The sequence below is a fragment of the Aplysia californica genome, unplaced genomic scaffold (assembly GCF_000002075.1).
Source record: "Aplysia californica isolate F4 #8 unplaced genomic scaffold, AplCal3.0 scaffold00186, whole genome shotgun sequence".
In the NCBI taxonomy this organism is placed as follows: Eukaryota; Metazoa; Mollusca; class Gastropoda; order Aplysiida; family Aplysiidae; genus Aplysia; species Aplysia californica.
Window position 1 is genome coordinate 465316 of NW_004797456.1, and position 14797 is coordinate 480112.

The following is a 14797-nucleotide window of genomic DNA, read 5'->3' on the forward strand; positions in this document are numbered from 1 at the left end:
TATTTTATTGTTATCATTATCATTATTATTATTATTGTTATTATTATCATTATTACTTTTATTATTGTTATTGCTGTTTCTTCTTTCCTTGTCTAGGTGGATCTTCTTCTGGAAGGATTCCGAACTGACACTGGACTGACACACGATCAAATCATCAAGGCCATGAAAGATTTAAACTCCAAACCTGACCTCAGGGACATCTTTCAGGTCAGAAGCGTGTCCATGATGTGACCTACTCAGTTAAAAGTTCAAAATAAACCAGGTCATGTATTTGTGAGATTAAAAAGAAATATCTTTGGGGGTTTTTTTTTAATTTGACTGGGGGGGGGGGGATAGAAAAAGAAAGGAAATGCAAAATGCATACTTAATACTTAACTTAGATGGAAAATCTTTCTTAAGAACAGCAAGAAAAAAGAAAGTCCTCTATAGTAGATTAAGCTACTTAAGTATGACTTCACACTGTTTATAGGTCCATATTTCCATACCTACTTCGCTTACATACAGCACGTGTCCAAGGTGAAACATGGAAGCTAAACTGTAATGAGCAGCAGCCTCTCAAAGGATTTATTATTATCTGACTTGATTGTGTAAGGAGTTAGGTTGCGATGTTGGTATTGCGTACTGCATATGCTCACATTGGAGATGCCAAATTTTCCTGGTTAAAGCAATATATCTTAACTTTCATTGAATGTCTTTTTGTCATTATATATCCGTTAAGTACAAGGATAATCAGGAATGATTTGTAAAAAAAAACAAAAAAAACAATGGTTCCCTTATTCTTTTTGCAATACAGTCAAACCTGTTCTAATGGCCACCAGTATATAAAACAGTCACCTGTACAAACGGTCACTTCCCATTTCCTTCCGTGGGTGGTTGGTGGGTGCTCTGGTGTGGTTTACTCCTTCTTTCCTATCAAACAACTGTCGTCTTTATCTCTCCTCCTTCTTTTTTGTGTTCCTTACTCTCTTGTAACACCTCTAATCTTCGACACTTATATGACCTTATTGGGTTGCAAGTGCCGTAAAACTCTTACTAAAACTAAAACTAAACTAAAACGTTTCCTTCCTTGCATATTTTTTTACAGTATCATAACACCATGTCAGACAAACACCTTTCTGAGACAAACACTTTTCTTCTTGACAATAGGATTGGTAGCTGTCTTAGAAAATGTTGACTGTATCTTGTTTTGCACAACAGCAGCAAAAAGTAACTTTGATTTTGTTTTTGTTTTGTTTTTTCCCCACTAGGTGTTGTTTGAACAAGTGCTGGCGACTGAAGACTTTCCCGTCTTTGTGCGGATCATGGCCCAGAAGAACTTGGAGCTGCAGCAGCAGGCGTTGATGCTCATCTCTCAGATGATGGACGGCAGTCTCCCCGAGAGTCTGGTCAAGGATTCAGGGGGTGTTGCTTCTGGCCGAGGAAAGCCTACAGATTCAGAGGATCAGATTCTTATAGCTGTCCTTGCGTAGGTGGAATTGTTGGAGATTGGGGGAGGAAGGGGAAAATGATGGATAGGGGGGGGAGGGGGGAATAGGAATTCCACTTGTTTTATCTTTTAACGAAAATTTCTTTTTTCATTCTTTATAGGCTACTCCTTTAAACCCTGAAAGAACATGTAGGATATGGTGCTCCTGATTTAGCCTCTGACTTCAGTACATCCAAACCACGTTGGTAGAGAATCTTGGAAAGTCCTGACATGAGCCAAGTTCAGGAACTTCTTATTGGGAATTGAACCAGAGTCACCCTTTATCATAATCCAGCATAATCAAAATACAGACAAAACAAAAAATTACAATTGATGCTTACAATGTGCTTTTGGCTAGAATCTTTAAAATGTTATTACTTTGGTCAAATCCCTCGTGAACAGAAGCAAAAATCTCAGAGTTTATCACTTTTTTACTTAAGTACACCGGTGTTGATGTGGGTTCGCAACGCATAGGCAGCTTTAGTAGAATGGCACAGAAACTGATCTCTACCCCATTTTCTGGCACCGACATGAAACAAAAAAACCAAAAAAAATTTTAATATTTAAATTCAGACAGAGCTACCTGAACAAAGTCAGTTGCCTCTTAGTTTCAGAACAGCGGAGAACATAACCTAAAATACCATGTCCACTTCTGTTTTGTTCACAGAAAATCAAAAGAAGAATACGAACAGGTAAAAAAACAGTCAACGAAGGAAGAGGAGGAGCTGCAGCTGATCATCGGTATTTCACGTACAGAAAATGCTAGATTAGCAGAGTCTATGAAGTCAGAGCAAGAAAAACTTTCAGAAGTAAGATCATGTTGTGTTTTTTTATGAGGTCAAAGTAGTGTTATCATCCATATGGAACTTGAATCTGATGTGGTGAAATCATATCTTTCTCCTACATGATTTTTTGTATCATGGCGTTATGTTGTAAATGAAATAATTTGACTTTTTCTGAATGTGGCTGCTTTGACCATACCTGTTTGTCTTTACCCAAGTAAGAGTTGAAAGGGGATGGGAGGTAGTGTAGCAGCTGAAAGTTCCGATTTGGATCAAGATTATCGACTTTGAGATGAGGCAGTTTTGGCTTCCTCAGCTTCTCTAACCTAACAACTATTTCATCGCAAAAGAACCCCCCACCTCAAACCTTTTATCTGTGACATATCAGGCATTTTAATGGGTAGTCATCACCATCTTATCCTCGTAAAGTCCCTCTTTTTTCCTTTATGGTTTGTTTTCTAAAAAGCTGTTTTTCCATACTCTTTTTTTTTACTTCACCATTTTTCTTCCAATCTTCATGAAATTTTCACAATGAAAAGGGGCTACTGCCAAGGGCCATCCCACTAATTTGTTGACCAAATTTCATCACTTTTCACACATATAACAACCATAGTTTGAATTATTCAAATACACAATATCATTTTTGGAAGAAAGAAACTGTAGCTGTGCCTTTTTTTAAATTCTCTGCTGTAGGAAGAGAGTCATTATTGTGCCTTTTTCAGACAATGAAAAAATCTCTGTCCTTGGATGACAGACCCCCACCAATCATCAAAGGGCCGTCACAACCAGTGTCCAGTGCAAAGCCTGCACTCGCAAAATCTGCGTCTATACCTCCCCCTGCAAGTTATCAACCAAAACGCCAGTCATCGGTAAAGTCCTGCATTCTCTTGCATTTTTTCAGCTTGAAATTTGTCTGTATTATTTCATTTTCTTTTTGAGAATTGTTTTTTAAAAACGTATTTGAATTACTGATGCAGTCATGACTTATTTGGGGCGCAAGATTAAGACTCAAAAATGTGTGTTGATGATTCTGAAGATAATATTTTGCAAGGAAAAACTGATCATGGGTTGTTTTGTTCTTTTAATTGAGTTCTTCACATTTGTATTTTAGATCATGATGAGGTGTATGAATAAGTATCTTACAGTATTAGGTCTGCATGGTAAGAAGATGGGTTTTTATTTTTTTTCCTCTCTTACAAACGTATCATACACGTCATCAAATTGATAATTTTGCAGCCTTCTGTTTTGAGAAATATTGTATGGTATATTTCAATTATATGTCGAGTACACAAAAAATGAGACTAGTCTAAATTACATTTTAAAAATTGTATGGTGATCGTTGTCTATTTTATTGTAACATACAGCACGTTTAATTCATCTGTGTATATATATTGTAAAGTGAGGTTTTGAAAACATGAAACACAGAGAATAGAAGTTGGACTGCTGAGTTTCTAATTAATAAAAGTATGGTGCAGTAAAACTTACGTTTCACAATTCTCAATTGTCAGGCTTAAAAAGGAAATCTTATCTTGAGTAATTAATGGCCACTTTTACGGCACATACCAGAACATGAAATAGATCTTTATCTGTTGCGGATGACAAAGATATATTGCCCACCTTTACCGTGAGAACAGCAAAAGTCATTGAAGTGATTCACTGAAATCCTCTAACATGTGGCTGTTTGTGTTATGTGAGGCTCATCCACCCTTACCAAAAATATCAATGAGGTATGCGCCACCTGATGTCATGCTAGAACACAAGTCCGTGCAACAGGTTATTTCTGGGTTACATGTTATCAGTACCAGGAACTTTCCTGACCTGACTTATGGCATAACTAGTTGACCGTTTGAGAAGACATTATACATTTCTATTGATTTTTCTAAATGTATTTGGCAATGTCCAGTTTCAGATACTAATGTATGTGTCTTGACGCAGTAGAATCAGACGCTCATCAATTTTTGGGCATCTGGAGTTATTGGTATCATTGTAAAACTTTTTCATTTGACCATTTATCATCTATTGATGGAAAAAATACAGGCCTATCTTGAATAGAAGAAAAGATATTTGCAATTGACGGAAGTCGGGGTTGCCTGGTTTCAGATGTAAAATTAGCGAGAAAATGGCTACCAAAATTTAGTGATTTCCAAAGTTTGAGAGTCCTTGGAAATTGAAAATTTATATTTTTGTGCCTTTAATCAATGTTTTTCAGTAAAATCCAGACAGAAAGGTGTTTTTAAATGGACATAAAAGGTGTTGATCCAAAAAACAAAAATTAGAAAATAATTGTCACACTGGAGGGAAAATGCCGATATCTTTGATTTTTTTATTTTGCCAAGCGCCTGATTTCACCATGATGCCTCACATATTAGTTTGATTTAAACTTTTAAAATATTTCTGTAAATTGTGAATAAATGAAATTAGATACTCTAGGCAAGAGCATCAGAGAACAAGAATTTCTACCGATAATGGTAAAAATTATTGATAAAAACTTACGACCATGACAGTGTTGTACTCTTTGTATTTATTACTCATTAATGTTGGACTCAATTTATGTTCCTCTGGCAGACAACCTCTGCCCCACATCCTGTGGTAGCCCAGCATGGTCTCAAACCGAAGGGATCAAATGAACCAGGACAGACCAGTGCTCAGGCTGCAGCAGCGTGGATGAAGTCGGCAGAGTCAGAAGTCGGTGCCTCGGATGCTCACTCCCGCGCTGTTCAAGCTGCCGCTGTAAGATACAGGATTGATCATCTGCCCTGTGCTATTGCAATATGATAGTTTTTCTTTTGTAAATGAGCTCAGTTTATGTTGTGTTCTAATCTGCTATAGTCATATATAGGTAGTGACTGACGGAATGTATTCCAGTATTTTGAGGATGTTCTTGTTTTTCCCTTGAAGTGGAGCACAAAAAGTAAAGTTACAAAGTAAAATTTGTACATGGCTTGTAAAAAACATCTGAGCGGGTGCTTATCCATATTCTATATTGTGAAGCTAATTTATCCTATGAAGCCTACTGTGTGAACATTTCATCGATTTTGGCCTGAAATAACAGGTGGCATATTGGCTGATTTTGAGTAACAATTTATCGTTAATATGTTAAAAAAGAAAAATGATCCTGGATTGACTGGACTTAAATTACTGTTGTCTGAAAAAAATGTACAGTAAAACTTTGTTATGATGTACTCCCTTTGGACCCCTAACTTGGATGTCTTCGCCAAAGTACGTATTTGCCAAAAAGTGGCAGCGATAGAGGTGGATACCAAACAACATTTATTGGCTTTATGACATAATGACCCCCCCCCCCCCACCCCTATTACAAGGGGAAGGGAGGGGGAAGACGCCGCCGATATATATACGCACAAATAGTTTCTGAACATGCTGGGGATGGAAATCATGAACGAGCACGTAGACGTACTTGCAAAAAAAACTTTCCCTCTCACTGTAGCTGATTACATTGTGATCCTGAGTACCGTATGGCAAAACTATTGCTATTTGTCTTTTTTCTGTAGTCTCAGAATAAACCTTTTTTCTTTATTCCCATAATAAACAATGTATATTGTAAACATACTTGTGTGTCCTTTACACGAAATATATTCTTTCACCATGGATGTTGTGCTCTCTTATTTTGTGCGATAGGAAAGCTAAAGTAGTGGAGATTCTCTTTTTTTGATATTTTTTTTTCTTCATGCTCCGATGCAATACTACTATGCTTTTGTAGCTTACTCATGAATTAATTTTATTCTTCCCAACAGGCCAATATGGCAGGAATGTCTGAGGAAGAGTATAAGAAGAGGGCAGAGTTCCTGAAGCAGCAGCGTGACAAGCTGATGGAAATGAAGCGGAAGGAGAGAGAAAAGCAGCTGCTCACTGCAGAAAAATCCCAGCCACAACGTCCAGCCTCAGCACGTGCTGCAAGAGCAGCGTTGAAGCACTCAGAAGAGTCCGGGGCTGCTCAGTCTAATGCTGAGGAGGAGAAGAAACTGGCAATGAGACGTGCCATCGCCGATAGAATCAAATCTGAACTTATGAGTAAGAAATGATAATGTCTTCACACTGATTTGTTCCCTACTTTGTGTGTGCGTGGTCTGTGTAACACTTGACAAATTTTGCCCGCAACCTTTGTGATGAATCACCAGTCAGGCAATGGATCCTCTCTCTGATCTGTTCTTGCAAGCTCCCAGAGTGATTTTAGTGGTTACAGGATCATGATAATATCCATTATATCAGAGGGTACATTTTCTTTGCTTTGATACTTTTCTTTCCATGTTCGTATGCCCTGCCTCTGAAGATTGAGCTGAAAATTAATTATAGACATTGTTGAAATAATGAGAAAGATGGAACGTTACCAATAATTTCCCTATTTTGATGGGACTTCAATACAAGGTTATTGTTTCACTCTTCTCCTATGTTCATAACTCCATGTATACATTTATTGTTAAGTCTTTAGTGGCCAACTCCCTTTCTGAACTCCAAGTTTGAAGGGAAATTTGAAATGTGTGAGTTTACATTTTGCACACTTACAAGCCAAGTTTTTTAAATAAATGTCTCCCTTCAAACTTTTCAAGATTTTATTCTTTCCACCTTTTTTAAATGATAAAGATTTTTTATGAAACTGGATCCATTGCCTATCTGTGGATTTAAAAAATGCAAACCACTCTAAATATTCTGTCTTAATGTCTTAAATTGTGATATATTAGTTTCAAATGTTCAATGTAGAAGCTCTATTATTTTATGCTTACCTGTAAGTTGAATCTTTCAGATTATGTAATTTTAATGTTGCTTTTACCAAAACAAGAAAAAAAAGGAAAAAACGAAACTTTATCTCAAGGATAGACCATCCAAAGTCTTTAATTTCTAGTTTCTCCGTTGTCTTTTTCTACTAGTGCACTTAAATCATTTTGTCGGTGTTCATCCATTTAGAAAAACAAATTATAAAATATATACTTCCTGTGCCTGTTTCAGGTAAGACTGTATTATATTGTGCTTGGTGATTTATTTAGAGCAAGAACGAAGCTATTTGTGTGCTTTTAGTTTGGCACAAAAAAACTAACAATGTTTTCAGACTAGGTTTTGATATTCAGGTTTTATTTCAAATTATTCTGGTTGAAGAATGGGAAAAAATCATCCCAGCTTAAAAGTTATAGTTTTGTTTCAATAAGATGTTATCTTAGCAATATTTGTTATGACGTACTTTGAACTGTTGTGGAACTTCCCCCCGCACATATCCATTCCAATTCCAGTTGTTGTGATAAAACCTCTCCAGCCTTCACCTATTTATCCATGACCTGTGAGTGATATGTGTGCAACCCACCAGCTCCCATAACTCCCTTTGCACCAAGAGCAAGTACAAATGTTTCTGTTACCAGTCAGTGCACTCGACAATGTTCCCATAATGGGAATTTTTGGTCACAAGTCACACGTTATTTATTTTTCTGATGTTATAGAATATGATACAATACAAAATGTGTTTTTTAAGATCAAATACAAAATATTTTTATTAACATTATTTTCTTAAGAATTTTTTAAAAAGCTGTGCTTGTTGTTTCTGTGGGAATTTTTTTTGGGTCACTTGTTGCTTGGGTCTTCAAAACATGGTTGCATATATGGCCAAAATGTTATGATTATCAAGTCCTTTAATAGCCCAATTTAACTGACTCAATCTTTTTTCATGATTGTTGTAAGCAATTTTAAAGTGCATTTTATTTTTTCTTCTCTGTCCTTTTTATGAGTGATTTGGTTCATATGGGATATGCTTTCAAAAAAATGTTTCTTTCTTCTAATGACTTATGAATGAGATGTTAAGAAAAATGCTTTGAAATTCTTATAGACTCATTTGCCATACGGTAATTGAGAATAAATTTGCAAACATCCGAGTCGGGAATTAATAAATTTGATCTTTATCTTTATGACTTTTTTTACCTTTTTTGAAAATAAATAAACTCCTACCATGTATTTTTAACAAGAAGGTTTAGTCACCATTTCAGTAAGTCTGTTCCAAAAGGGAAGTCTTAAGTTTAGAGCATTATAAAAATAAACTGTGCACATTGCTGAAAGCAATATTAATTGCTTCATGCTGGTGAGATCACAGAGTTTGAAACAAGTTGAAGAGGAGTGATCTTAGGATGTACTGGACACATATGGGTGTTTTTGTGTGGGCAAACAAAATGATGTGGTCCAAGCTGTAATGGCAATTTGTTTTACAAATCATGTAAGTAGCTGTCTTGTAAGATGTCCATCACAAATTCTGACAAAAAATTAGTATATGACCTGCAGAATTTTAACATATTATATCTACCAAAGATCTTTTATCTCTGCCTCTGACATCTTTCCATTAATTTATCTTTCTCTTACTTTTTTAAAGAGTATTATAAAAATACTTTTAAGAGGTTAACAGTTAACAATAACAGTCGACAAAGTTTTCTGTGTCACCATTTTTAATGTGATTATCAGAGCTGATTGAATGCATTTGTTTTTCTACAAACTATAGTTCACAATTCAGTTGTAATACAAAATCATATAATTCCGAAGGAAAACACTTTGATTTTACTATAATGTGAAATGGATTTCATGAGCAAATAATTCATATTGATGTATTTGTTTCTGGATGTGTTAGTAATTTACACATTCCAAGTTCCCACAGTTTTTTTGTTCACCTGATATTTTTATTACTTTATAATATTTACTGACATTTCAGGAATCACAGGCCAGAACTGAGCTTCTTTACTTTTTTTAAGAGCGTTTTCTTAATGTGAAGAATTAGTGTAATTAATTTATTGATATGTGTGCAAATAGCATGGTACGCTACAATAAAAGTGTATTTTTTAAAATGTGTTTATTATTTTTTAAAGAAGGAGAAGAAAGGGTAGTTGGAGGGCTCCAGTGGTAGGGCTCTACTGTTTTTCTTTTCTTTACTCAGTTTTTGTCTATCTGTCTTACTTTTTCCATGCACTGATTGATTTAAATTGCATAGATATGCTGTTTTTTAGTCTCACAAAGAAAAGAACAAACTCAAAGACAAAAGAAGAGACATTAGACAGTTTGCACTGAGTACAGTATATTCAATACTCTAGGGTGGCAGGTCCAGCAAGTCATTTTTTTCTCTGTGATTCGTATTTAAGAGAAAATGTCCTTTGAAATACCTCATAGTGAGAAAGTCGATCTATGAAGAATATTTTCATGTACCAGAGAAAGTATCGGTTCTGATTCTAAGACTGAGTTGCTTTTTAGCATGATCCTTTACCTGAGGAAACCTAATGTTGTATGAAAACTGTACTGCCATCTTTTCGTGAATGAAATACCTTGTGTAGCCTACGTACATGTAATTTCTCTATTTTTATTGAAGAAAACACGTCTGTTGTTGGTGACAATGATAAAATAAAACAGACTTTTTCGTGACATTCATGTTGTGATGTGTGAAGTTACTTAATGGACCTCAGAGACAACACATAGACAATGAACCCTGCTCCTTGTCCGTCACTTTCCCCAGCAAATTATTACTTGCTTACAACAGCTGAGAGGTGATGAGACCCACTTCTTATCCTTCACTTTTTTGAGTGAATGGATATGAGTGTGATAAATCAAACACTGCACTTTGAAAATACAGTTGATAATATGGTTGTTGTTCTTTTTGTTTCTATGTAACAAAAAAACACCTTTGGTTTGAAAACCCTGAAGTATCGTTGGTGCTTGTGAAAGTAACATATTTCTTCTCATATTATTTCTTCCTGTTATTGCACACTGTACTCACATCTTCACATCACATTCCTGATCCTTATTTTGTTTAGGGCACAAAAGTTAAGAATGTATATGAGCTAGACTGAAATAGTCTAAGCATGTGTGCTTTTGGTAAATATATTTATTTGAAATTAATTAAAGATAGGGCAGTAATGTTTGTTAATGGTCTGGCCCATGCTGAACAGGTGGTTGGCAGGTGCACTTGTGTGGTTTGCTGATCACATGGGGTGACAATAGATAGGTTTGCACGATGCTTGTTCAATTTGGATTGTCTGGGGAGTTTTCAAGGCTCTCCTCCCCGTTGCGTCAGTAATGTTCATATGGACATTGATTAAAGCAGAGGTCCTTTTTCTCAACCTCACATGAGTGTTTGTGCAGGGACAGTTACCAGTGCCTCAATTTATTCTTCATATCTCATAAAAATGAGACTGTGGAGTCAGTAATTTTATACTGTGGTAGACCTGCTAAGAAACATGTCTTATGTGTTGATCCTTGCACCTGACCAAAATAATTATGTTCATGACTAAACTAAGATGATAAAGATAAAATTCGAATTTATTGCCTTTTTGCATGTTGGAAAGTGGAGAAAAAGCCTAAAACTAACAATTTTCAAAGCTTGAAGATCAAATATGCAAGTTATTATTGGTCCACTCTGTGCATACATAGAGGAACGTGTTATGAGCTGCACAACCAGCAAGAAAAATTCTTATGTGAGAATATGCGAACAGTTACGTGACATATTCGTTTTTCTGTTTTGAGAAAAATGAAGAATTCTGTACTTCACACATTTACTAAATAATCTTGAGCAATTTTGTTTTTAGAGTAGACATGATGTAAGCCTTAATTGATATTTGTTGCATGATAAAATCCAAGTTGGATTCTTATCGTTTAACTTGATGAGATCTCCACACATTTTTGACAAAAGGCAGCTTATCCGCGTTACTATAATATGGAACAGAAAGAACCGCATACAAACTTTTGTCTACCACAAGCGAAGTCGCGTGACTGGAGCAAACAACGAGATTGACACATAGAGGATATTTCATGGTTTGTCAAAAGAGGTCTACTGCTTTTGTTACATTAAAAAACTTGTTTTAAAAAAAAACAGCACAAAAAAGTCACTTTCTGCAGTTTTATAAAGAGGAAAAATCACCTTTGTTGAAAAATAAAGTTGGCCCGTGCATGTGCCTCACCTTTCTCAATACAATGGTACTAGTTTCAGACAAACTTTGGAAATGGCGTTCATCACATTTATATGTCGAACCATTCATATTGCTTCAGATCTTTAGCTTCTAACCTACAGTTTTTTTTCCGCAGAGAAATGGATTGTCCTTTAGTTAGTAAAGTGACTTTAGGGATGAGTTAAACTAAAATGTTATGAAACATAAAAAATACTGTTTAAAAAACTTGAAAGTTTTTGGTCGAGATGAACATGTCTTGTGCTAAAAACTCATGAAAAATTTCAGGAGAACTAACAAAACTTAAAGGCTTACAAACAAGTAAGGCAATGAAACTATATGAGGTTAATGACATAATGAGCACAATTGTTGGATTGATATTTATAAACAAAAAAATCCTGAAAATGTTCTATTTTAAAATCTGAGCTTAACAGAGTTGCTATGTAGAGCGGTTTTATTAATTCTCCCCCCCCCCTCCCCAAAGTATGTTTGGTGGAGGCCACTTAAACTGAACATCATTAATGTGAAAAAAGAGTTAAACAGAAAGAAAGTAGAATCCCCAATTCTTTTCTAGGCTATTTGAGCAATCTTGCTGAACCAAAAACACCGCTTAATCGAAGACAAGTGTTCCGCGGAATTCTGCTTTAGTGGATTCCCATGTTCTTGTAAAATTTGAACTGTTATTTTTGGAAAAGGTGGCCCAGTGTGGCCCTCAACCTTTTTTCTACTTTCATGCAATCTATTTTTGCATCTCTTGTTCCTATTCACGAAGCCTCATATAATTTGCTGCCCACTGTGACAGCTACATGCTCTCCAGCTGGGTCCCTTAGGAGCAAGGCTCTTCCATGTCGAAGGATTAATGTTGAAGTCCTCCAGAGACATAGGTCAGATCCTATTGTACATATGTACTGTATATTTTCATTTTCATTTTTCTTAAACATTTTTTTTTATTTTCTGAAAATAAAAATATATATACATGTAGATCTAGTAGGCTATGTAAAGTAAGAACTGTCCTTACTGGAACAGGTAGGCCTAACTTTAACACAACAACAAGACAAGCATGAAACATTACATGATAAACTTATGACGAAGAAGTGAAACATAACACAAACTCTACTTTAATTTAGAACAACAAAAATGTGGAACAAAATCCCTAGAAACGGGAGTCAGAGGGAATCAAATTTCTCCTAAAAGTCTCTTATTAATTATTTCACTTCCCATTGTTTCAGACCAAGCCAAAAAGTGACAAGATTTTGTGAGGAAAGCAAGTGACTCCACTGAGCCTGGCGCAATGGACGAAACTTTTGGTTTTGGTTTTGTTCCTGCTCTATTACTCGTACAATGTTGTCAATTAGACTTATTGCCGATGTGATCCAAAACATCATAAACCTTGATTTTGCCATATTCGTGATTTAAATATTATTTTATTGAGCTTTTTCTAGCATGTACCAGTAATGCATCGTATTCTGTGCCAGCAAAATAATTGTTTTTGATTCTCATGGGGAGTTTTTTAATTCTTAGATTTGACATCTCCAGTATCATATATAAAAAGAATCAGCCTACCTACAAATTTCTAGTTTCAGAGGAGACACAAAAAAACCCTCTTCTTGATATTCAATGATATGGCTGTGTTGTTTTACACGAGTTAATCACCCTTTTCAACACTGATACATGTATTGTTAAGTTATGATGAATGTATCTCCTAAAAAAAATTGAGGTCCCGGATACAAATTAAAATTGGGGTCATCTAAGCTGTTCCATGTTGCAGGGTGATTCAACACCAACTGAGCTGGTAGTTTGCCTAGAATTTCTGATTTAAATCTTTTTGGCCTACTTTAGTGCAGTCAGAGTGAAGGAAAAATGTATTCATTTCACAGTCAAAACTCATATACAGTGGAGTCTTGAAGTTAGACCGAAATGTGCTGAACCATTGGATTTTCATCGGTTAAGTCAGGTTTTTGGTTTAGAGAGATCACTACTCAAATAGAAGGATTAAAAGATTGAGGATTTTATTTTCTCCAGTTTAACCGCCATTTTCAGATTAACTGAGTTCAGTTTAAGTGGACTCTCGACTCTATAAAACTGTTTCAATCTGTTTGTTGTTCATTCTGATTAAGTTACAGCTTTTCATGTGACATAAAGTTTTCATCTGGTAGAGGGGGGATACAAAATGTGTCAAAATGATGTTATAGAAATAGATAATATGTCGCTATTCTTCAGAGATGGATTCTGGCCTGGGAGTCCTGCCCCCCCCCCCAAATTTACTATTCTGTGTTTAAAGCTGGCTGTATAAATGATGCAGTCTAGTTCCATTTTTGTAAAGAGCAGCACTTGACACAACAGCCATGATTTAGCAAACGAGAAAAAGCAAGATAGACCGACTGTACCTGTAATACTTTGTCAGGTTCTGTGATATATATAGGGGTCTATATTATGGATTGAAGTGATATGGTTCAACATATATCATGTATAAAACGAGGTGCAATACATGTTGCAAATTTTGAAACATTGCTTAGTAAAAGGTCACGCTACATTTAACAGTCAGGCCCAAATTGATAAGACCAATTCATTCACCTGTGACATTCCCTTATCTGTGACGGCAATTCTATTTACTTGTTTTAAACAAAACGTATTGTTTAAATTTTGTGCAATGGTATGTGGTGACTCATTTTATAGATGTCAATCATCGCATTACAAACCACTTCAGGCAACTGTTTTTTTTCTCCTGGTCTGGGCTTTCATTGACCTCCCATAACTAATTCTGGATAAGCAGAATATTATATTTCCATCCCCTACATTTTTTCACTCGTTTTGCCATATAAGGTCCAAGTACTGGGATTTTCAAATGAATATATAATTTTATCAAAATCAAAATAATTTTCAAAGTACACTTACCTACTTTTAAGAATCGATCTTGAGACAAAAATTCATGTTTGTGCTACTGATTGTGGTTCTTTAAAAACATTAGTTAATTCATATATTTATATGTTTAATTAATGTATTAAGGTATTAAATAATTTATTCATTTCTTTGTTATGATTAACATTTGAATGTTGTAATAATGTGAACCAAAGTCAACTGATGACAAACGGTTCTAGTGTAGCCCTGACATTCCTGAAATTGACGTTATTTTTCAATAAATAAAAATGTAACCCGTGATTGTTTACTTTCTTCTATTTTACACGTCCGTTATTATTGTTTGACCATAGAATATAATATCAACAATAGCATAAGTCCTAAGGAATAACAATATCAAAGGTATTCATTAGTACACGGATCTGATTATATACATGTTTTAGATTAGAGAGGGTGGTTGGCGAGTGCTTTGGTGTGGTTTGCTCCTTCTTTTCTATAATAAAACATATATTCCGTCGTCCTTTTCTCCCCCCGGCCCCCTCTTTTCTTTGTATGTTAGTAACATTAACACTTCTTATCTTCGGCACTCATATGACCGGCCATTCTCTGGCTTATTCTTAATCCAATCTGGCGTCCGTATTTGTGGGTAAAACGTTTGTTTGTTTGTTTAGTATGGGGATTTACGGCGCTCGCAACTGCATAAGGTCATATGAGCGCGCGAAACACAAGTTAGTTCTACTCGCAACAGTTCACTGTACGGCTGGGTTCGGGTCAGTAGTTAG

The 14797-nt window shown here is 35.5% G+C and overlaps 1 protein-coding gene across 1 annotated transcript in view; it reads left to right on the forward strand.

Moving 5' to 3' along the window:
* Positions 1 to 14318, forward strand: part of LOC101845169 (cilia- and flagella-associated protein 36) — a 26078-nt gene extending 11760 nt beyond the window's left edge. The window contains exons 3-9 of the mRNA XM_005098547.3: positions 97 to 207; positions 1248 to 1465; positions 2133 to 2274; positions 2970 to 3116; positions 4813 to 4977; positions 6000 to 6276; positions 12389 to 14318. Coding sequence (XP_005098604.1) covers positions 97 to 207; positions 1248 to 1465; positions 2133 to 2274; positions 2970 to 3116; positions 4813 to 4977; positions 6000 to 6276; positions 12389 to 12405 — 1077 coding nt within the window. The 3' untranslated portion in view covers positions 12406 to 14318. The remainder of the gene's footprint in view (positions 1 to 96; positions 208 to 1247; positions 1466 to 2132; positions 2275 to 2969; positions 3117 to 4812; positions 4978 to 5999; positions 6277 to 12388) is intronic.
* Positions 14319 to 14797: the final 479 nt, after the last annotated feature.